The sequence below is a fragment of the Dipodomys merriami genome, unplaced genomic scaffold (assembly GCF_024711535.1).
Source record: "Dipodomys merriami isolate MVZ:Mamm:240054 unplaced genomic scaffold, mDipMer1.0.p SCAF_7, whole genome shotgun sequence".
NCBI lineage: Eukaryota > Metazoa > Chordata > Mammalia > Rodentia > Heteromyidae > Dipodomys > Dipodomys merriami.
Window position 1 is genome coordinate 50,864,342 of NW_027206290.1, and position 22,905 is coordinate 50,887,246.

A 22,905-nucleotide genomic window follows, 5' to 3' on the forward strand; every position below is an offset into this window, starting at 1 on the left:
CTTCTGTCCCCAACAACCCTGTGTCTCAGGAGCCACAGGTGGTGCAGCAGCCCCAAAGCTCCCCCGCCCCTCCCTCCACCATTAGACAGGGCACCAGGGCGCCATGCTTCCTCCAATCCTTAGGTTTAGAACTCCCAGCTGGCCCTGTCTAGGCCAGTACTGATTCAATTTAGAGCAATGATTCTCAGAGTATGTCTGTTCTATTTTGTGCCACACACCCTCCCCTTGGCAGCTGCCCGCTCCCCTCAAATGGCGTGCTGGAGATTTCATGTCTGCAGTTTAGGCTGCAGAAGCACAGACAGAAGGCACAGCAGCCTCATGGCCAGTGTGAGCCGCTGTGCGAGAGGGTCTGTGGCTGCCAGATCTGCAGCAAAATCCAGGCTACTATATTTCTAGACTGTGACCAGGAAAGCTGCCTGGATGAACTAGTAGAAGAGAAACCCTTATCTGGACACAGGTAGTGGGAAGGGAACCCACCTGTAGAGATTTCTTGCTGGAAAATGCTGAACTTTTCTGTATCCATGGAAGTGAATCTATCCTCTAAGCACAATGACAAGTGAGACCTGGGGTCTTGGCCCCCTGGAGTGCCTCATTCTACTCCAATAATTCAGACAATCCCTTCATTTGACAACAGTGCTGGAGGTTCACTTGAAAATGACTGATCAGATGCTTGCCTTGAACTGCATTTTATATTTGTTGCTAAGCAAATTCATGAAAAACCCATCTAATGGCTGCAGGTATCTTGAATGTCATGAATCATGAGATCCAAGCCTTACTGTATGAAGAATAAAAATCTCTTTCAAAGAAAGAGAACACTGAACACTGAACACAGTAGCCTTGCTTTTATTCGAACTACAATCTTTCAAACCAAGGTGCTGTCTACAACCTGCCCTGCCTGTTCTAGAGTGAGGAGCTTCATCTCAGGACACGCAGAACAGAGGCTACAGGTGATCTGGAGACCTCAGCACGCTGTTGACAGAAGTCTGGCCATCTCTCCTTGGGGCCTCCCCATTTATCAAGGACTCACATTCACCCCACATCCGGCTGACATGTCTACACTGACAGATCTCTACCTTGTTGGGTAACTACATGAATTAGTTGACTGCTCTCATATTTGGAAATGGGTCATACCTCCCCAGCAGATATAGACCAGTCTTATTCCAAACTTTGGCATCAAAGCGTAAAGCATCACAACATTTTCAACCTGAAGGTACTCCCAGGAGGCAGATTCACCTATGAAGATTTGTCCCCACCTCCATATGGGATAACTCAGAGATGTGGTACAAAGGGAGGCTTTGGGTATAGCTGATACCAGGCACCGAGCTCATGGATTACAGCCCACAGTGTGATGCTAGGCAGGATCCAGCTTTCCTCACTCCATTGTCTCAGCTGTAGTGGGGCTGCTATTTATTTGTTTAGCTTGAGCTTGCAGGTGTAGCTCACACATGCCCACTCACCATGGGCATGTGACCATCTACACACATTTCTCTAGATCCCTCCCTGTACACCCCAATCTGTAGTATTAACAGAGCCTGTGGCTTCACTTTGCAGTCTAGAGTCAGCTGGGCCTTCTATTACACATAGCCACTTGAACCTTGCTAGGCTCAGAAGTTTGGCTTTCCACAGGTGCTTGTGCTGCTGGAGACAAACACAGGGGTCTATGGCATTTGTGGAGCAGATCTCCAAAACAAAAGTCTACACAGATCCTGAGGCCAAAGCTAGAACAGCCTCTTAACCTAACCTCAGTGATGCATAAGTCCTTATCCCTGATCCATTGTTCCACAGAGCCAGCAGAGTGCTGGCCATACTTAGCCCTACAAGTCTTGCCGATGTGGCATGCCCCACTCCTTCCAGTAACACCTGTTTCCTCTGGAAATGATTGTGTGCCTCTTGTGGTGATGCTAAGTGGTACCTGCCCTCAGGTGGGTCACAGCCCATCCAGTGCTCTCTTTCCTCTTGCCTCTAGACAGGCAGATTTTTTTTTTATTGGAGAGGTGCAAGGGACACAGAGAATTGCAAACCGACCCCACCAGTACAGAGACAAGCAAGAAGCCAATGTTGGCCTCACCCCAGGAAGACACTTTCAAGTCAAGTAAAATAAACAAAACAAAACAATAAAAGCATAAGAACAGCCAATTGGTTGGCTATTTTCAGCCTCCATCCCAGACTCCTCAAAGCTAGAGGGGGATCCCTGAGAGCCCCCAGATATCATCTACCCACTTGAGAACACCCCATGAGTTCTGAGTCTGCATGCATCCTGAGCCAGCACAGGGCAGGATGCCCTTCTCCCATTTGGTTGGGATGATGAAAATACATGGTGGTGATGCCATAGTTTCATGCTATAATTGGCATGCATAAATGCTTTTCTTAGATTAATAAGATTAGGAAAACAGATGCTTTCTGAATGAATGCCCTTCCTTTGCTATGGAAAAAACGCTTTCAGCACGGCTCTGGGAAGGATGCAGCATGATAAAAAAGATGGGGAATTGGTATATTTTAGGGTCTCATACTAGAAGTGTAGGGCACATCTGCATGGTAAGATGTACCTTTCCCACTAAAGGACATTCATTTGGGATGGGTATACCGAGGCTGTTGCTGCAGAGCCAGAACTTGTTACTTGACCAGCCTTAACAATGAAAGCAAAACTCCCCCTTTCTCTTTTCTTACTAAGTTCAATATTACGGTGTTCTTGACTTGGCCTAGGTGCTTGACAGCATTGGGGCTGCCTGGAGCATGGCTCCAGGGCCTTTGTGTAGGTCAGGCTCCCAAAGGATACCTGCACCCTACCAAGTGGATGCCTGATTCTGTCAAGCAAGTTTCCTCTGGATGTCAGTCCCACCTCTGCAAAGATAATCATCATCATGCCACAATTGGGACAGCCTGAACAACCCTGCCAAGGCCCCTGGGGTAGTCCATTTGGCCTGGAGTGTTCTATGATAGTTCCCATGTTGACTTCCTTATAACTGGATCCTCCTGGATCCAGAGTGCTTGTGTCACAGCACAGCTGTGAAGATATATAACAGGCAGAGGCCTTACCTCATGGGACAAGTAGAAGGCTGCGATACCCAAAGGCCAGAAGCAGCAGAGCATGGAGAAGACACTGAGTCCCAGGTGGTCTCGAGGTGGCATCATGAGGAAGTTGTCTTCACTCTCAGTGTCACTTGAGTAGTCACTCTGCAGAGACAGTGGGAGAGACAGGAAAGGAATCATTGGAGAACTGCCTAAGACACGGATGCTATGCTTGACTGGAGAAGATATTCCTTGGCTGCTGTTGTAGCTAAAGATAATGCACATAGTACCATTGCTGTCTGCCGTATGCAGCTAAAAACAAAAATCCAGGGTGCCTCAGGCATTCTGCCCAAGAACAGGAAGATCAGAAACTCAAGTGCAGGACTCTTGGTTGGTTCATTAGTAGGTAAAATCTTATAAAAGCCAAACATGGTATGGACAATCCCCGATTTACAACAGTTCAACTTTTTTGACTTTGTGAAGCATTTCTGGGAACAATAAATGTACTTTGACTTGGGATATTCCTGACTTATGATGGATTTGTTGGGAGATAACTCCACCATGTGCAAGGAGCATTTGAATCTGAAAGTCTAGCTGGGGAATAAAGTTGCAATCTAATAGAAGTTAGCATTAGGGACTTTTTTTGGGGGGGGGGTCCGGTTATGGGGCCTGAACGTTGTCCCTCAGCTCTTCAGCTCAAGGCTAGCACTCTACCACTTGAGCCACAGCGCCACTTCTGGCTTTTTTCTTTTTGCTTATGTGGTGCTGAGGAATTGAACCCAGGGCCTCATGCATGCAAGGCAAGCGCTCTACCACTGAGCCACCTTCCCAGCCCCACATTAGGGACTTTCTGATGGCATGTTCCATGTGCTTTTGGCATTTTGTTTCCAGATTTCATGCTAACTTACAAGAAAGATCAGGGATGGTTGGTATGGAAGGAAGGAAGAAAGATGCTGTCCAATGGACCTCTTTGTCAGTACTCCTTTGACTCCAATCTTACAGTCAGGATGATGATGTGTACCAGATATGCATACAGGTCCACATGATCCTTCAGATCCTCAGATCCTTTCTGAGGGTCTCATGGTTGCTTTGTGAGAAGCAGCCCTTAGACCACACTTACTGCATTGTGATGCAGTTATGATGTATGGAGGAGTAGGGGTTGGAGATAGAAAATTTTAAAAAGCAGTTGGAATGATTCCAAAACTCACCCAGCCATGAGATCACTGCCCAATCTCCACATAAAGCTCCTTGGTGCTTTCCAGATACTGACTAGCTAGGGTCCTACAGTCTCCCCCTTTCCTCCACTGATGCCTTGGCACATGCCCAGGCTACCCCAAGGAGGAGATGCTTATCTTCTACTTCATTGACATACTTGCTGGTCCCTACTGTGAATTTTCTGGCTCATCAGAACAAGTTTCACTTCATTGTGAGTTATCAAAGACCAGGATCCTTTTCTCCACCTATAGTTTATACAAAACTGGAAACCTAGCATATTTTAGACATTGTTTCCTAGAAGCGAAATAGCACACTTCATCTGGAAGGAGAGTCATTAACTTCTAACTTCCTTTACCAGTGGTTTGCAGAGGGCCCTGCTATGCTGGCAGAGGTAGAGATGCTCAGGAATGTTCACTATAAGGCTGCTGTGAGGATAGTCACACACCCACACTAACCTGCTTCTCCACTTGCCCTTGGTACCCCAGCACTCTCTGTGATACAACAGACACTTCCAAGTGACAAGTGCATCCTTTAGTAATTTTTCTAATTTAATGCACATAAAATTGCTGGAGCTTTTGACCACTCTGAAACAGCTGAGGTGCTGTAGTGGGTTGATAGGATCCCTTATCATGATTTTGTAGTCCACAGAAGAATTAAGCACATGTGGTTGGGTTTGCTCAAGTTCACCTGTGATGGAAGTTCATGACCTAAATCTATACAAGGGAGGTACTCCCCACCCCACACAGACAAGAGAGACCTCTATGTAGGTCAAGAGATAGGAACTGTCACTCTACAGAGAGTAGAATGGACCCATTGCAGAACGCAGGCAAGCTCCTGGCCACCTTGACACATTGAAGGTCATTGTTTACTGTCTGTCTAGGTGTGAGTCCCTGGGATGTGGTACAGTGTCCTCTCCATGTGCCTGGGATTGTACAGTACCTTTTCCACAGAGCTATGTTTGAGAAATTTCAGTCCATTCTACTCTGCACATTATCTACCATATGGTCTTCAGAAGAGCAAGGGGAAATTTAAATTACCATCTTTATGGGTATCAGAGATGGAAATTGAAACAGCTCATAGGATACATAATTCATGCTGAGATGTGAGGACCACTGGTTGTCCAGGTGGAGGTATTTGTCCCAGGCCTTGTTACCTCAACATTGTTTAGACCATTCTCTGAAAAGAAACAACTCTGGGATGTTGGGGGCATCACTGTTGAGCCAAGTGCTTGAAACACTAAGAAATACTCTATCTCTATGGCCTGGTCTATGACAAATGATTTGTATCCAAAGATCATACTCAGAGAGGCTGAAAACCAGATTAAAGGACCATCCATTTTTCCTGGTCAGCTCATGTGATAATTCAGATGGAGATCCTGGCACATACAATCTGCCTGTGTACAGCTGTTGGGCTATACATTTTTTTATTTAAATTAAATTTAATTTAATCTTTTTTTGCAGGGGAGGGGGGCTGGAGATTTTTGTTTCCAAGGCATTTTATTTACCTGAGCTCACCACATTCCAAAAGCCACTACTGGCCACTACTTTTTACTGTTACTTCCATGGTTATAAAAGATAAAACTGAAACTCAGACAGGTTAATCTGCCAAACGACAGCAATGCCCAGTGGGAAGTAGCTGGAGTCCTGGATCCCTGTCACCTGACTGCTCATTCCAGACTCTATGCCGAGCAATGTTGAACACAGGTGACACATAAAACCCCATTTGTCTTCATTACTTCTATGTGTTGTTCCTCTGGGCCCTCAGGGCTTCTGATGCCTTTGCTTCCTGACTTGTCTCTTGAATACTTGCAATGGGGAGGCCACAGTGGTTCATTGAGTTTTCCCTAGACAGTCAAGGCTTAGAACTACTGCTATGTACCCAAATGTGCTGGAAGCAAGACTCGCTTTGGCAACTGCTTGAGAATGACTTCACAGACTTACACAGCAAGGAAACAAGGTTTCATGACCCTGTCCCAACTTTTCACAGGTTCTCACTTGGTAGTATAAAGGAGCTATGCAAAAAGATAGCACAAGCATGGCTTCATTGAGATATCCAAGCTTGATGAAAATGAATTTGAGAAACTCACAAACTACAGAACAGATTCCAACACTCCAGCTCCACCATTTCCTTCCTTCTTTTACCAGTGGAACTTCGTAGCTCTGAGTGGCTGTGGGCATCATACCATCAAATGGAGAGAGCATGAGGCTGGCTCAGGAAAGGCTGTTAGATACCAATCATCCAAGTAGAGAAAATACACACAGCCAACACAAGGAAGACACACAGAAACTGTTTTAAAAATCCTTTCCATGGGCCATTGGCTAGAATCAGCTGTAGGGCAGGCTGCAAGCATTCCAAAGGAGTTCATATTTTATCTGGAGGGCTCATTTTGCATTCTATCTCTGGAAGAAGTAAAGCAGAATGAGACAGAGGGTGTCTGGGCTCCTGTGCCCCTCAGCTGGCACCCTGATGGTTGTCCTGTTTCCCTCAGTACTAGCCTGCTCACATCACACCCTCTTGAGAGCTGCCGACTCTCAATTCCTGGGGTAACCATCAAACTGATCTTCAGGTTGGCCTATCATTGCCCATGAAGGGGCTGCCTTCTGCCTGAACCCTGCTTCTATCTAACACTGAAATGACCTCTTGTGCTCTGTAAGACATACATCCACATCATCTACTTAGGGAGATCATTGAGAGGAATCTGAGTTGGCGGAGGAGTGAGAATGATACCTTGGCCAAATTCAAGGCTGCCTTCCTTAGGGTACATCTAGAGTAAATGATGAACAATCAAGGCACACCAAAGAAACAGGCAGATGACTGCAGCTTTCCTTGTGTCCTGTGACTATCAGAGGCACCTTCACACATCTCAAATACCCGCTGTTCTGGCAGCCAGCACAGTGTATGTGACATCCTTTGTCTATATAAGAAGAGTATGGAATTTTCCTCATTGATTATTGTATTAAATAAATATTCTTATGATGTCTACAGATAGCATTTCCATAGCCACTAGTGAACCACCAGGCTAGGCCAGTTTCTGAGGTTGGAGCCATGAAGATCTTGTGAGGGTGGCCCTGGGATGATCTTCCATCACCTGCACCATTGTGGGTGTCAGGGGTGTCAATTAAGGGATTTTCCTTGTCAATGTGGCTATGGAAAACCACAGCCATACTGTATCATCCAACTACCTTCCCTGTGCCAAGTTTTCCCAGCATCCTGAAGCCAATGGGTCTTGGTTTTACTCAAAATCAGATCCCATTGAAAACCACAGAGGCCCCATGATGTGTGATGCATGCTTAGTACGAGGCACTTACCAACATAGAACACTGGGAAGGTACATTTTAGGACCTGAATAGAACGGTCTGAAATAATTTGCTCATCATCTTAGGCATTCATGCTTACTTTCTCCTACCAGGCAGTGATTTTCCTATATACAGGGTGCATTCTATACTGATGAGACAGAGTGAGAGGAAACCAACAAGACCTCTCAGGGTGAAAATGAGCTGTGTCCTGTAAGGGAGGGGGCTGGTAAGAGCTCAATGGCTTCCTCCACAGAAGTGATGATTTGGGCTCTTCAAGGAATCTGTGCTCTATGTTGTATTGTTGACAGATGGGGAGTCAGAAGGCGGGGTTGAGAGGTGTCATGGACCTGGAAGACTGTGAGCAGGAGTGGCCAGCCCTAGGGCTGGACTGGACATGCTTTAGGACTCAGGCAATTGCTATTCTTAGACACGTGGGTAGGGAACATTTGAAGAAGAATCTCGAGTTAATGGTTACTTGTCTCTTCCTCTCTGAACCCAGGGCCTAGTGAAGAGTCTGTGGGTTCAGACCTGGATATTTGCTATGGCAGGAACAAAGCAGTTTGGGGGACTGATCTGGTCTCCTGAAAAGGCTTCAGCCCTTTCCATGTATGTGCTGCAGGGGTCACAGGTTTTTCAACTCTCCTCAAAACATGGATAAAACAGCCCTAGGCAGAAGCCAGATTTCCCAGAGAATCACTCAATATTCTACACCCAACCTGGAGCTCCTAATCAGCCTGGGAGGATGATATTATGTGTTTGTTGTATTGTGGGGGAAATAGGGGGAATTGTTAAGTATACAGGGATAAAATATGGCAGATATAACACATGACAGACAAGATTGACCTACCATGGTGCTTCTTGTTCCTATAATGCCTTGGGCTCCTGCTCAAAATGTCAAGAGTGAGGTGGGACTCAAACTCTCACCTCAGTAGTGAGATCATATCTAGTGCATGATTGGGCATGACCAATTAAACCCATTTCTGTAGTCATGCACAATCAGGCATGACCAGTTAGACATAGTTCTGCACTTGTGCCCAGTGGCAGAGACCACTGAGTGACCAGAGCCAGTGCATGGGCTCTCATCTACCAATCATGTCCCACGATAAGAGGAAAATTAATAAAGCATGAAGTCCACTTCCCTGGGGACTTCATCAGATATCCTGCCAGGACCCCTAGCAGTATGCAATCTTTCACTTTTAATAAACTTTCTGCTTTACTGTACTACATTATGCTTCTGTTTCTTAATTCTTTACCTGGTGGAGGAACGGACTCCCACTCTTAGATGGCATCAGTATAAATAAAATGTTAAACACATCACTGTCTAATTCCCCAAATATAGTAGTTTAGTTCTTTGTTCATCAACTTTCCAGTAACTATGAGAAGCCCCAGTGTTTGCCTTAGGTAAGTATTATTAATTGTAACTGCTTACATATCGCTCCATAGTAGTATCTATGCACCTCTAAGCTCCTGAAAATGGAAAATACATTCTCAGGGATCTCACTGTTTGGCTTCTGATTTTTTTTTCAAGACCATGAGAATGAGAATGTCCTTTGCCATTTAATGAGAGGTTGCCCATGCTTTAGTTAATGTAGGGGTCTCCTCCTGTGCTCTTGGGGACTTGAAGTCTCTGTGAAATGATACTGGGAGACAGTGTGGGGTAGAGAGAGTTGCCGATATCCAAACCAGCCTGCACTCAGAATAGCTCTGCTTCTTCCCGCTTTGCATTTTGGGTTCCTAGGTACTTTTTATAAAACAAACGCATTTAGCTAATAACATTTGAAAATAAGAGCTAATGTGTCATTCAAAAATAAACATTTTCCCCCTTCTGGTCATATCTAGTCCAATATTTCGTAAATGATTTTATATTCCTTGTGGAGAGAGTTACAGTATTTTTAGAAGACACTAATCCGACTAAGAGCCAAAAATATGAAAAATTTCTAAAGATGGTAAAAGATAAAGTTAACTCAGAAAGGAAGTCAGATAAAACACCGTGTCTTACATGTTCTAGAAGGAATGACATGAAATACCCACTGTCTACAGTAGAGTGTGCTATAGATGTAACATCTTGGGTTTTGTGCCCACCTTTCTTACATGTGACCTTGACCTTTTCCTTGAGATGCTTCTAATTTGATTCTGGACATAGAGGGCAAGACTGTAGATAACTAAACATTCTTTTTATGTGTTTGCTTACTGTAAAATTGTGTAACAACTGATCACACCTGTGTGATCATCATTAAGAACGAAGTTCAGTTCTATTTCTTCCTCCTCCCCCTTTTCTTTTCCCCCCTCCTCCCCCTCTTTTCTTCTTTCTTTCTCTTTCTCTCTTTCCTTCCTTCCTTCCTTTCTTTCTCTCTCTTTCTCTTTCTTTCTTTCTTTTTCTCTTTCTTTCTTTCTTTCTTTTTTCTTTCTTTCTTTCTCTCTTTCTTTTCTTTCTCTTTCTTTCTTTCTTTCTTTCTTTCTTTCTTTCTTTCTTTCTTTCTTTCTTTCTTTCTTTCTTTCTTTCTTTCTTTCTTCCTTTCCTCCTCCCTCTTCCTTTTTATTTTTTTCTTTTCTTTTAATGCCAAATACTGGGACTTGAACTCAGGGCCTTGTGCTCTCACTTATGTTTTTGTCTGATGCTCTATGACTTGAGCAACAAGTACAGTTCTAGCTTTTTGTTAGCTAATTGGAGATATGAGTCTCTTGGATTTGTCTGCTGGGTTGGTTCTGAACCATGATCCTCAGCTCTCAGGTTTCTGAGCTAGAATCACAGGCATGACATATTGAGCTCTATTTCTCCACATTTTGGGTTTTTTGTGGGGTATTCCTCTTGGCAATATAAGTTTAGATCTCAAATTTACCATATCCCCCCCAGAAGACAACATTTCCATAATCCATAGACATGACTGGGATGAGATTTTAATTCCCTTAAAAAAAAGTCCGGACACCAAGTGGCTGAGAGCCTATGTGTGGTTTCCCTTTCAGTACAATTATGCCATTTGAAAAACTCCTGCAAAATAGTTGGAGGGTGTTCCCTGGGGAACAGCCACAGCCTAGAGACAGGTGCTCATGCATTTGGTACAGATGGTAAGAGAAACTTCTGCAACTGGGTTTTGTCCTGGGGAAGATGCAAACTCTGCGAAGTGTTTAAAATGCATGTGAGGGTTATTGTCTTCAAGGTCCATAATGTTCTGCAAACAGAAGCCAAACAAAGCAAAATTCATTAAGATTCACTGCACACTTTCCTTGTGAAGAGCAAAGTAGGATGATAACATAGACACTTACAGTAGAGGACTGTTACTTCATATTCTTGCATTCAACACTTGTTTTCTAACTATCTACTGATATTGCATCCAATGGTCAAATGAGGATAAAAAGTCCTATGACTTCATGTATCAGATTACTTACTTCTTTGACTGCAGTGCTGGAGGCTCTGGAGGGCAGCTTTATTTTTAGCAAGTGTTTTCTTGAGACCTCTATTAGTTCAGGTCCCCTAGAAGAAGCTCTTGGGTAAAAGATTCATGTGCAATAATTTTCTTGGGAGGTTGTTGGATTGGGTGCATTTCCCAGAGCCTATGTGTTGGAAACATACTTCCCAAAGTCTTATATTAATGTGAGTAAAAAGGTGAAAACTTCATCAGCTCAACTGGTGTTCAGAAATAAGGCCTTGTGGAGGTAATTAAATTAGATAGAATAGAGCTGCTACTGGATACAGGTAATGATGTGATGTTCTATGCCACTGAAGACTCTGCCAGAAAGAGGATCATTGTCAGATCAAGCCCCCTCAATTTGGTCCTTCAAAATCATGAGGTAAAATAAACTTCAATAAATCCTTTTATCCAATGCTGTACTGCTACTAGCAACAGAATAAAAAGTGGTCTCAGGAAAAATGATAGAAGAGTGAGGCCAGGCAGGCTGCAACCAGTAGAGAGGTGTTACTAAGCCAGTCAACTCGGTGAAATCTGGAGCCACTCCTACGAGGAAGCTCAGGAGGTAAACAGGAGAGACTTTCAGGAGCAAGTCCAGTGGAACAAGCTGCCTATGTCAGTAATGAGGAGATATCTGGGGAAGATACTACCTATACTTTGCAGGGTATATATTATAACCTCAGAGGAAATCCTCAGATACATAGAGGGGAGGCTCAGGGGACTTCACTTGCAAGGGTAGTACCTAAGAGGGATTAGGGCACTGACAGTGCCCTTTGAAGAGCTTATGGTAGCCTGGGGTGGGTATCAAATACCTCCAATGGGTAAACTAATATAGAAATAAGTCCATCAACTCAGGAAATGATAAGAAATCCCGTCACCACCACCAAGTGAGAAACTCCATCACCACTGTCAAATCAATGTTATAAAGAATCATATCACATGGTTTCAAAGGCAGGATTGGCCCAAGATTTCTAAAACTTGGTATTAAAAAACACTACTTGAGGCCGGGTGTTGGTGGCTCACACCTGTAATCCTAGCTATTCAGGAGACTGAGATCCGAGGATCATGGTTCAAATCTGGCCTGGGCAGGTAAGTCCATGAGACGCTTATCTCCAATAAACCATTCAGAAAGCTGGAAGTAGCACTGTGGCTCAAGTGGTAGAGCGCTAACCTTGAGCTGAAGAGCTGAGGGACAGCACCCAAGCCCAGAGTTCAAGTCCCATAACCGACAAAAACCCTCAACAAAAACAAAAACACTGCTTGATTCAAGTCAAAGTGATTAGGCTATAGTAAGAGATCAACACATGTTGGCAATTATTCACTCTCACGAATGTTTTTGATTTTGTAGTCAGGACATAATAGCGTGGCACATGGTATTAGCTAGCTTTCTGTCACTGTAATGCAATACTGGAGCTGAGATAATTAACTAATGAAGAGCAAAAGAAAGAATGAGCCAGCACTAGTGGCTCACATCTGTAACCTTAGCTACTTAGGAGGCTGAGACCTGAGGATCATAGTTTGAAGCCATCTTGGGTAGGAAAGCTCATAAGACTCTTATCTCCAGCTGACTATACCAAAAAGCTGGGGGCGGGGGAAGGGGGTCAGGGCTTCATTATCCCCTTGAAGACTTTGTGCCCAACAACCTAAGATGATATCCCCTTATGCCCCACTTCCAAAATGTTCCACTACTGGAGATCAAGCTTTTAACATGTAGGATTTAGGGGACATTCAGCTTCCAAACTATAGCACACAGTGAACTTCCCATTTTGTGGAGATATTGACTTTCATGGCCCCTGACTCATTGAAGGGCCTGTGTGCAGAAAGGGAAGCAGACAGCAAGAGAAGGCTCCATGCCTTCTCCATGCCTGACTCACTCCATGTGAGTCAGGACAGAGAATGTGTATGCACCTAGCCCAATGCATGAACTGACCACTTCCCAGTGTTTGAAAAAGAGTGTGGTCCACATTGACCTACATAATGGGGAAATAACGTTATGTGGTCTTTCATAACCCACCCAAAAGGTGGGTTTCACAGCTCAATACCAGATTATCATTCACTATTGATCTAATTACCAAATATATATTCCTGCTTAAAATCTGCATTATTCTAATAGATGATTGATTCCCTGCACATAAGAACTTCACACATATTTTTAAAGCCATAATAAGAATCTAAATCTTCAAGAGGGTGGGGAAAAGGGCTTGGAACTCCAGGGAAAAGGGTGAAAAAGTACAGCAGTGGAGCTTACATTGATGAAAGTGAACTATACAACTGATGGGTAGAGAGATGCAAGGAGTGAGGGAACAGAAAACACTGCATGAAAGGAAACGTACTTATTACTTGATTCATGTAGTTGAAATCCCTCTGCAAATCACCTCTATAATAAGAATAAAGGGAATTAATTAAAATAATTAAATAATAAATCATAATAAAAATAATATAATAGAAAGACAACAACAATCTAAATGTTTTCTGAAGAACTCAGCATATAATTCGTCGTATACCTTACTGCTTTCATGTGAAAAGTCCAACATAGCTTTAGTACTTGCATTTAGACTGACTTAAAGGTAAAGATGAAAACTAGGTCACCTCCTTTTAGTCCAGCTCTCTTGTCATTACAGACTGTGTGGCTGTCAGGGCTCTGCAGATACAGGGCCAGTGCAGATACAGGGCCAGTGCCAGAATTTTAAACCCCATCTCCAAGTGGAAATGATGTCGACCTCATTGTCCCTTCGGAGAAGGAAAAGTTTGAGTTGTCACAATGAAAGAACATGACACACCATACTATTAGTAAAGCTTCAAGGAAATGGGGTTCCAGAGATACAAACCAGTACAGGGTTTAGGAGGGAAAACGGTCAACTTATAACTAAATTACAGATATTTTTGGAATGTATTCTGGAGATCCATATTCAAAAATGCAAAGTTTTACACGGACAAGATTGTTCATTGCAGCATTATGAGTAATTGCAAAATATCGAAAACAATTTAAATTTTGTTACATATATGTTTATCTGAATTAAGGAAGGGGAACAACAAAATGGTGAGACAAACGACAAGGGGGAAACCAATGTAACAGCAGTACTCACAAGACAGTATGTTGGAAATGATCTGTACAATTTGCAGGGTGGGGGGAAGGAAAGTGGGAGAAAATGAGGGAGGGGATAACAAGGTCAATAAGAAATGTACTTATTACCTTACTTATGTAACTCTAACACCTCTATACATCACTTTGACAATAAAAGAGTGCGAAATGAGATGTGAAATATTCTCATTGTAAAATAGAATGCAGCTTAAAAAAATGACAGATATCATACAAACTGATGGGATTGGAGCTGAAGAGAGATAGACAAGCAGACAGACAATAATAGATACATACATAGGTCCACAGATAAATATCTGATAAATATATAGGAAATACATGCCAAATAACATTTCAGTCAGTGATGGACCCCCCATTTACCAGAGTGGACCCATCCAAATATATCACCTAACATCACAACCATAATTTGTGTAAGTCTACTCTGTGATGTTCGCACAAGGACAAAATTGTACAATGGCACATTTCTCAGAATGCATTCTGGTTATCAAATGGTACATGACTCTGTGTGTGTGTGTATGTGTGTGTGTGTGTGTGTGTGTGTGTGTGTGTGTGTGTGTGTGTGTGTGTGTGTATGTATGTTGTAGATGTTATACTCAGTCTACTGAGAACTGTGATCCCCTCTCCCCTAAGGAGCAGTGAATATATCTAGCCCCTACATTTTGTTTTTTAAATACCATTTTCCAATGGAAGGAACCAGGGATCCTTGAAAAAAAATGACTGATGTTAGAACTGGGGCTGGCAATGTTCAAGATGCACTTGAATGGCTTGTTGAACCAGGGAAATGATCACAAGGACAAAGAATCCAACATAAAGTGATTCCTGCTCTTAAAGTTAGGACAAAGTGAGCATTAAAATATAAATGAACAATAAATGTTAATAGGAACCCAGTGAATAGGTAACAGCTGATGGTCAAACTTGAAATAAAACAATACATAGATTAAAAAATAAATTCCAAGGGGAAATATTTTCCCCAGAATGCAATGCCTACTGATAGACATAGATGGAAATATAAAGTCAAAATTTGTCAACAAAATGCTAACGTAAATTTGTGAATGACTGATGGACAGCAGGATTGTTGCAAAATCTCATAGTACCTCCATAAAAGGCCCTTATTAATTACAACAAAACATTGTCACATTGCCAGTGAGAAACATGACAGGCACTGAAGCAAGCAATCGAAGTTTCCCTCACTAGCAAAGGACAAGTAGATGACCTGGGCATCCTAACTGAATATACTGGAAGGGATGGTCAGTACCGAGGCATTTCTAACAACAAGGTAGTAATCTGAATCCAATCAAAAGGAATCATCAGACAAACGGAAGCTGCTGGTGGAACTACAACATAGCTGAACTGTATTCCACAAATAGTCAAGGCATGAAAGGTCAGAATAGACAAAGGATTTTCCCAGATTAAAGAAGATTGCAAGGGTGTGGAAAAAAAGGCAAGATAAGTAATCCTACCTACTCAGGAGGCTGAGATCTAAGGATCGTGGTTTGAAGCTAGGCTGAGCAGAAAAGTCCTTGTGAGACTTTTATCTCCATATAATCACTCAAAACCACAAGTGCAGCTGTGGCTCAAAATGGTTGAGCACTAGCCTTGAGCAAAAGAGCTCAGGGACAGCACCCAGACCCAGAATTCAAGCCCTAAAAGCAACAAAAAAAGAAAAAAAGAAAGAAAGAAAAAGGAAAAAGAAAAGAAAAAAATTACAATGTGGGATCCTGGACCGGAATTTCTTTTCCTTTTTCTATAAAGAACAATACAGTGATAATTGCAAAAATTTGAATGCAGTCCTATAGATTAGATGGTAGTCACCAACGTGCAAGCAACACAGAAACAATATCTATTTCAGTATAGAGAATCATAAAGCAAGAATTGGGACTCTTAATACAAGAATACAAGACTTTTTGTATTGTTCTTGCAACTTTTCAATAAGTCTGACTCAACAATAAAAAGTCAAAAAGTGTTCTATTTTAGCAGGAAAAAAATTATACTTTAAATTGAATTCTTCTCCTTTGGGGATTAAGCACTGCAAAACCCTTTTTCTCTTTTTTTTTCTTTTAGTTTTTGGATTGTGCTTTAATGGGAATACTGAGAGCATTACTGGAAAAAATGAAAAGATATTGAATTCTCTTTTTATGACACATGAATAATTCATTGGGTATTGCAATTTGGTATTTCATCAAGCTCATCCTTTTCATGTTTTCACAGGGAAGCTACTTAGTGGTCTTCAGTATCACACACTTGCCCACAGAAGCACAGCATGTCAAATGTTTCAAAGACATGCACGGGAGTCGGGAGTCAAGCAAATCAAGTTGGCTCTGCTTCTTCTCCTGAAATGGGGGCCCTGTGAAGTCAGAAGTAACTTCTCAAAGCACAGAGCAACCCAGCGCTCACTGCCCAGGGCCCACAGGACAAAAGGCTCTCGGCATCATCCGGTAGAAGATGGCCTAGTTGTGCCACAGTGAGGCTACATTCAGGATGTCCGACCTTGGAAACTTGCGTGAGCTGGGAAGAATTTCCAGCAAAAACATGAGGACGACATCAGGCTGCCAGGGGTGAGGAGGTCTGGGCTGGGACGCTAGGGATTGAATAGAATGCCAACTCTTCTTGGTACAAAGGGCAAGTTTTATGGAACCAGACACCCTGACACCCATCTCTCCACAACTGTCCACAAATGACTTCAGAACCCCTAGAAATGCAAAGATTATTTCAGATGTTGTGGGAAGGGGAGAAACACCATCTCTCTCCCTCTAAGAGACCAGCGGTCATCTTGCTGAACTCTGGCTTTCACCCCAGGTACCAGAGGTACTAGTTTCTTTGGTTTGAGTGAGAATCATGTTGAGATTGTTCCAGAGTATGTAAAATGTATGTAAAAATGTAGATGCCCAATACCAATTTAACTGAATGTTTCCCCACCATCTCAAGTATGCCAGGTACCTGCCAATGACATCAGCCCTCCAGATCTGTAACAAGAAGAAAATCTAACACCCAAAAAACACTGTCTGGGGGAGTTGTATGCTTGGGTGGTCCCAGAGTCACTGCCAAGTTGACCCATGGGTTACAGACTCACAAGCAGAAAGTGCCTGCCCAAATTAGAAAAATGTATATACAAGAGAGGCAACCTTGCTTGATAAGAAATGTACTCATTACCTTGCTCATGTAACTGTAACCCCTCTGTACAGTATTTTTACAATAAAAAACTTATTTAAAAAAGAGCTGTACGAAACACTTTATTGAAAACAACTTTAAACTTCGGTGGGGGGGGAGTATTTGGGGAGGTGGGGAAAGAAGGGATGGCAGGGGGAAAAACAAAGGAGGAGGCAACAATGCTCAATGGGAAATGTACCCATTACCTTACTCATGTAACTGTAACCCCTCTTGTGCAGCATTTTTTTACAATAAAAATGTACTTTTTAAAAAAGAAAGTGCCTGCCCACAACTGACTTCCTAGTTTGAAAAAAAATTAGTCTTTTCCAAATCAATTATTGTTCTTATTGAGAGATAAATACAACACTGGAATGTTCAGGTATCAGTCATGAAGAAAAATTCTCTAGCTTACATTTTTCTGTCAGTGTTTTGAAATGTTCTGTTCTACTGAGGGGAAAAGTACATATTTTAAGTTGCACTTTTTTTTCGGATTGTTAATTCTTTTAATTTATCATCAAGGTGATGTAGAGGGGTTACAGTTACATAAATAAGGTAATGAGTACATTTCTTGTCAAACTTGTTTCCCCTTCCCTCCATTTTCTCCTACTTTTCCTCCCCCTAACCGCCCCCTCCCAAGTTGTACAAATCATTTGCAACATGTTGTCTTGTACATATCACTGTTGCACTGGCTCCCCTCTAAGTTGTATTTTTTTTTTATTTTGTTGGTTATGGGGCTTGAACTTGGGGCATGGGTGCGGTCCCTGAGATCTTCTGTTCAAGGCTAGCACTCTAGCACTTTAAGCCACAGCTCCACTTCTGTTTGTTAAGTGGGTAATTGGAGGTAAGAGTCTCATGGACTTTCCTTCCCAGGCTGGCTTCAAACCTTGATCCTCAGCTCTCAGCCTCCTGAGTACCTAAAATCACAGGTGTGAGCCACTAGCTCCCAGCTTTACGTTGTACTTTTAATTATGATTTGAAGACTATAGAAAGAATATTAAATACTCATTTAATGAATTAATGAGTATTTAATGAGTATCTATGTGTGTGTCTATGTGCTGGTTAATTTGGTTGAACATTTGATTGGAAAGAGAAATGCCCAGGAGATTAGAGAAATGCATCTCTGTGTGTTTCTGTTTTTAGGGACAATTAAAATGCAAGGGTTCTCATGAATGAATGGATTAATTCTGTGATAGAGTCATACTACAACAGCCTTATTGGAAATGACAAAAGTTGGTGGTGGCCTAGGTCATACAATGTCTCAAGGCCATACCTTGCCCTGCCCCTTCCTCTACTCCTTTCTTTCTTTGTTTCTTGGCCAGTATGGTGGGAATTGCTTTGTTCTGCTGCCTCTTGAATGATGGACTGACATTTCTGAAGCCATCAGAGAAACAAATCTCCTTTAAGTGGTTAAGGTGTTCTGTCTTAGTGGGAAGAAAACCGACACTATCTATGGGGATATATGTGGGTGTGCGAAATTATTTCAGTGTATGGATACACAAACTTCAAAGTAATGCACAAAAATATTCTCACTTTGAGAATAAAATATATATCACACACATACAGCGAAATAATTTTAGACTCACATAAAGATTTCCAAAATAGAAAAGAGTTCCTGTAGAAACTGCAAAGATAGACCAAAGCTCTCATGCCATTCCTCTTACAAACCATGTTACAGTGATAAAACCAGGGAAGTGACACCGATACAATACTTCAGATTGAACAACAGACCTTTGTCACATTTTGCCAGTGTCTCCATACCTTGTTCTCATGCTATGGTGTTCAGCTCTATGATTTCTGTTACCTGTACTGATTCATGCAACCACTACAAACCACCAGTAAATAAAAATGGTCCATCCCTTCCCCCAACTCCCTTATCCACCTCTTCATAGTCACATCTTCATTCAACTGTAAGTCCTGGCAACCACCGAAATTTGTCTGCTGTCTTTTCAGAATGCCATCCAAATGGAACTAATCACACAGCACATTGTCTTGTGAGAATGACTTTTTCCTTGCAGCGTATCATCCCTGAGATACATCCAGGTATCTGAGTATATCACCAGTTCACTACTTTCTTCTCCCTGAGTAATATTTCACATTAATGGAGAAACACAATGTGCTTAGCTATTATTCCACTAAAGGCCAATTGTGCTGTTTCTATTTTTTATTATTAAAAAATAAGTATGGTGGACAAGTTTTGAATGGGATGTTCAAGTAAGAGAGCATTTTCCCCTTAACTTTATGAGAAGCTATTTTCCAGCATGGCTATATCCTTTTGCACTTACACTGGCAAAATGTGAGAGTTTGATTTGCTTTATAGACTTGCTAGCAATTGGTATTGTCATAGGTCTTTGGATTCTGGCCATTCTACAAGGTGTTTAGTGATATCTAGTCATGACTTCAGTCTGTGATCAGATAGTCCTCTGTGTGCATGCATTTACCATCTGTACATGCTCTTTGATCAAGTGCTGTGAAGATCGTTGCCCATTTTTAAGTGGATTATTTGATTACTTGTATTTGAATTTAAAGAGATTTTTATGTATTCTGCATACAGATTTTTTTGTCAGATATAAGATCTGTAAATATTTTTATCCCACTCTGTAGCTTGTCTATATGATCTGAAAGTGTCTTATGAAGAGAAAAGTTTTAATTTTGATCAACTGAAATATATCTGCTCTTTTTCATGTGGATTATGATCTTGATATTGATTCTAAGCCCTCTTCACCTAGCGTTTAGTAAGAGATTAGTCTTTCTTCCAAAAGTTGTACAGTTATATACTACATTTAGCCATGATGAGCCATTTCTTTTTCTTATAGCAATGTTGTCATATATTTGTTAAAATTATCTCCACTAGATGAATATATTTTCTATAATATTAAATATAGCACTAAGCCAGGTGCTGCTGGTGGATCACATCTGCAATCCTCACTCCCGAGGAAGCTGAGATCTAGAAGACTGGTTCAAACTCAGACTAGGTAGAAAAGTCTGAGAGACTCCATTTTGATAATAACCAGCAAAAACCTGAGTTGAAGGTATGGCTCAAGAGAGAGTATCAGTCTAGCAAGTTTGAGTTCAAACATGAGCACTGCCAGAAACAAAAGAAATAAAGATATATAGTACCAAAATTAGTATTTGCTAATTTTAAAACAGTGGGTTAAATGGATTAGTTAATAATCAATTTTATCCCTTACACTATTTTTAAATTTCTTGCTCCAACATAAATTTGAATAGATAAGACAGTTAAAGGAATTATGTCGTGAACATTTAGGTTCCACATTAAGATTCTACTATTTATGTCAATTTATCCAGCTGTTTATTCCTCCATATACCCCTTTCTTCATCTTTGTGTGTGTGTGTGTGTGTGTGTGTGTGTGTGTGTGTGTGTGTGTGTGTGTGTGTGTGTGTGTGTGTGTGTGTGTGTGTGTGAGTCTTGAAGCTTGAACTCAGGACCCAGGTACTGTGTCCAGGCACTGTCCCTGACTTTTATTGCTGCAGGCTTGTGCTCTAGCACTTGAGCCACAGCTCTACTTTTGTTTCTTTGGTGGTTAATTGTAGATAAGAGTCTCAGAATTTCCTGCCCAAAGTGACTTTAAACCTTAATCCTCAGATATCAACCTCCTGAGTAGCTAGGATTACAGACAGGTGTGAGTACTGGTACCTGGCTCATGGATTGCATTATAAGGGAATTCATTTCCCTTACTCTTTAGCTTGAACTAAACATTAAATGAGCATCAGTATAGTTGTTTGCACTTTATCTGGAGTAAAATTTACAAATATGGATTTCAATAGAAAGCTGGATATCTAGTATTGATTTACATCATTTTGATCAGCATGACCTTAAGATATAGGTCATTAATATGGTGAAATAGAGAAATCATGGGATTTAGAGTTTACTCTATTCCTACCTAGATGTGAAACTTTTGGGTAAGTCACCAATGTGTTTGGGATGAGCCTACTTAAAATTCAAGACTCCTGGTGTCTGGATCCTTGATATTCTGAGCTGCAAGGACATTACATGTGATTTTATATGTGAATCTGACATGCAGGAAAAAAAAATCAATGGCTGGCACAGATGACAACAGTGTCATGCTGAAAGTACATGAAACATGGACACATCATCTCCCACATATCATGTGGCTTAAGTATTTTCTCCTTCTATTTTGTCCTCACATAGAAATTCTTACCATATGTGCAGAAATTGCAGTGCCCTCTAATAACAATCTCTCTAGTTTGCATGCGTGACACCAATACATGCCCATGTCTCTTTCAACAGGTTTGGAACTCACAGGGCTTTGTCTCCAGGCAGGTGTTAAGGTCATTTCCAAAAATGGATTGTGCTAAACCAGCAGGTATGATATCTGTTGTGTCCTCAAAAGCTTGCATTCAAAACTGAACATGAACTTACAGGACCTCAGAAATCCTCCTCAGTTTGTCAAGGGACATGGGCTTGACTTATGGCACCTGTCTTTTACTTCTCTTCTGGAAGTCCCCATTTTCTTAATGCATGGTTTTTATCCACACCCAAACCAAAGTTCTGTACAACCAAAGATGATTCCAGATGTTGTGAAAAGAGGCTCATACCAGGCAAGTCTTGTGTATCCCGGTCTCCAGCTGCAGGAGTCAGATATTCTCACAGCTGCACCCAGTGCAAAGGCTGTTACAGGGAACAATGCCAACTGATAAAAACCATTCCAACATGATATCCAAGGAAAAAAACTGTGTGAATCCCCTTTATGAGAACATCGATATCCTCCAGGTCACTTGCTAAGGAAAAACTAGAGCACATGGCTCCAGAATTGACCAGAAAAGCACCTCATGTCACCTACATCTTAGAGAAAACTGGACTGGCTGCTGTGTTTCCAGAAACTCATTCAGATAGGCGTAGAGGATTCTCCCATCTTGATCCACCCAATATCTTAACTGGTGACTGGGTGTGATTGGTGGTTGGTGCTGGCCTCTCTGGCCCTCCCATTATGGAAGGAACCTTGTAAGGTTTCAGATAGGAAGGGCCACCAAATGGCCCTAGGCCATGCCAAGCTGATACAGTGTGGAAGAGGAGGGGCTATCATGAGGCTGAGAGAAGGCAGGAAGCTCCACTTCATCCCCACCCAGCAGAGCTGTTTAGACTGGGAGTCTCCATTACTTGGCTCATTCAAGAAGGATCCAGAGTGCCAGGATTGTTAAGAGTAGGATTTTGTCCTACAGGACAAAGAGTGGTCAGGCTCATGGCACCCTTGGATAGGACAGAAGTACAAGGGTGGGAATTGTCTTAATTGGTAAAGACCATCTTTAGAAGAGAGCAGGTGCAGATACAGTATCAGAGATGGTAGCGTTCACAAATACAATTAGCCTTGGATCTCTTCTGGTCCAGAATGCTGGTGATCATTTATCCAGATGGCCTGTGATGTCACTGCTCAGTGACATCAGTGGTCCACTGGTCAGCAGTGTCAGGCTCACCTGGGAGCTGTAGGAAATCCATAACCCAGGGGCTACCTGTGCATGTGAAGTGTGGCACACCTGGAAGAGGTATTGGGATGAGTGAATCCTGGGGTGACCTCTGCACTTTGAGTTTTCTCTATGGTTCACTAGGAGCAGGCTCTCGTCCTTATACTTGTTTGTGAGACTTTGACTTCAGCAAGGAAACAACAGCAGCAGTGACAACCAACTATGTATTTCTTTTATCCACTGTTCTCAGCTCAGACTATGTGCTTCTAAGATTCGCACTAAGAAGACT

General features: G+C 42.1%; 1 protein-coding gene across 3 annotated transcripts in view; it reads right to left on the reverse strand.

Moving 5' to 3' along the window:
* The window catches only part of Syndig1 (synapse differentiation inducing 1), a 153,844-nt gene that overhangs the window by 56,809 nt on the left and 74,130 nt on the right, over positions 1-22,905 (reverse strand). For all 3 annotated transcript variants that reach the window (XM_070006642.1, XM_070006643.1, XM_070006644.1), the window contains exon 3: positions 3,037-3,174. In XM_070006642.1, coding sequence (XP_069862743.1) covers positions 3,037-3,174 — 138 coding nt within the window. The remainder of the gene's footprint in view (positions 1-3,036; positions 3,175-22,905) is intronic.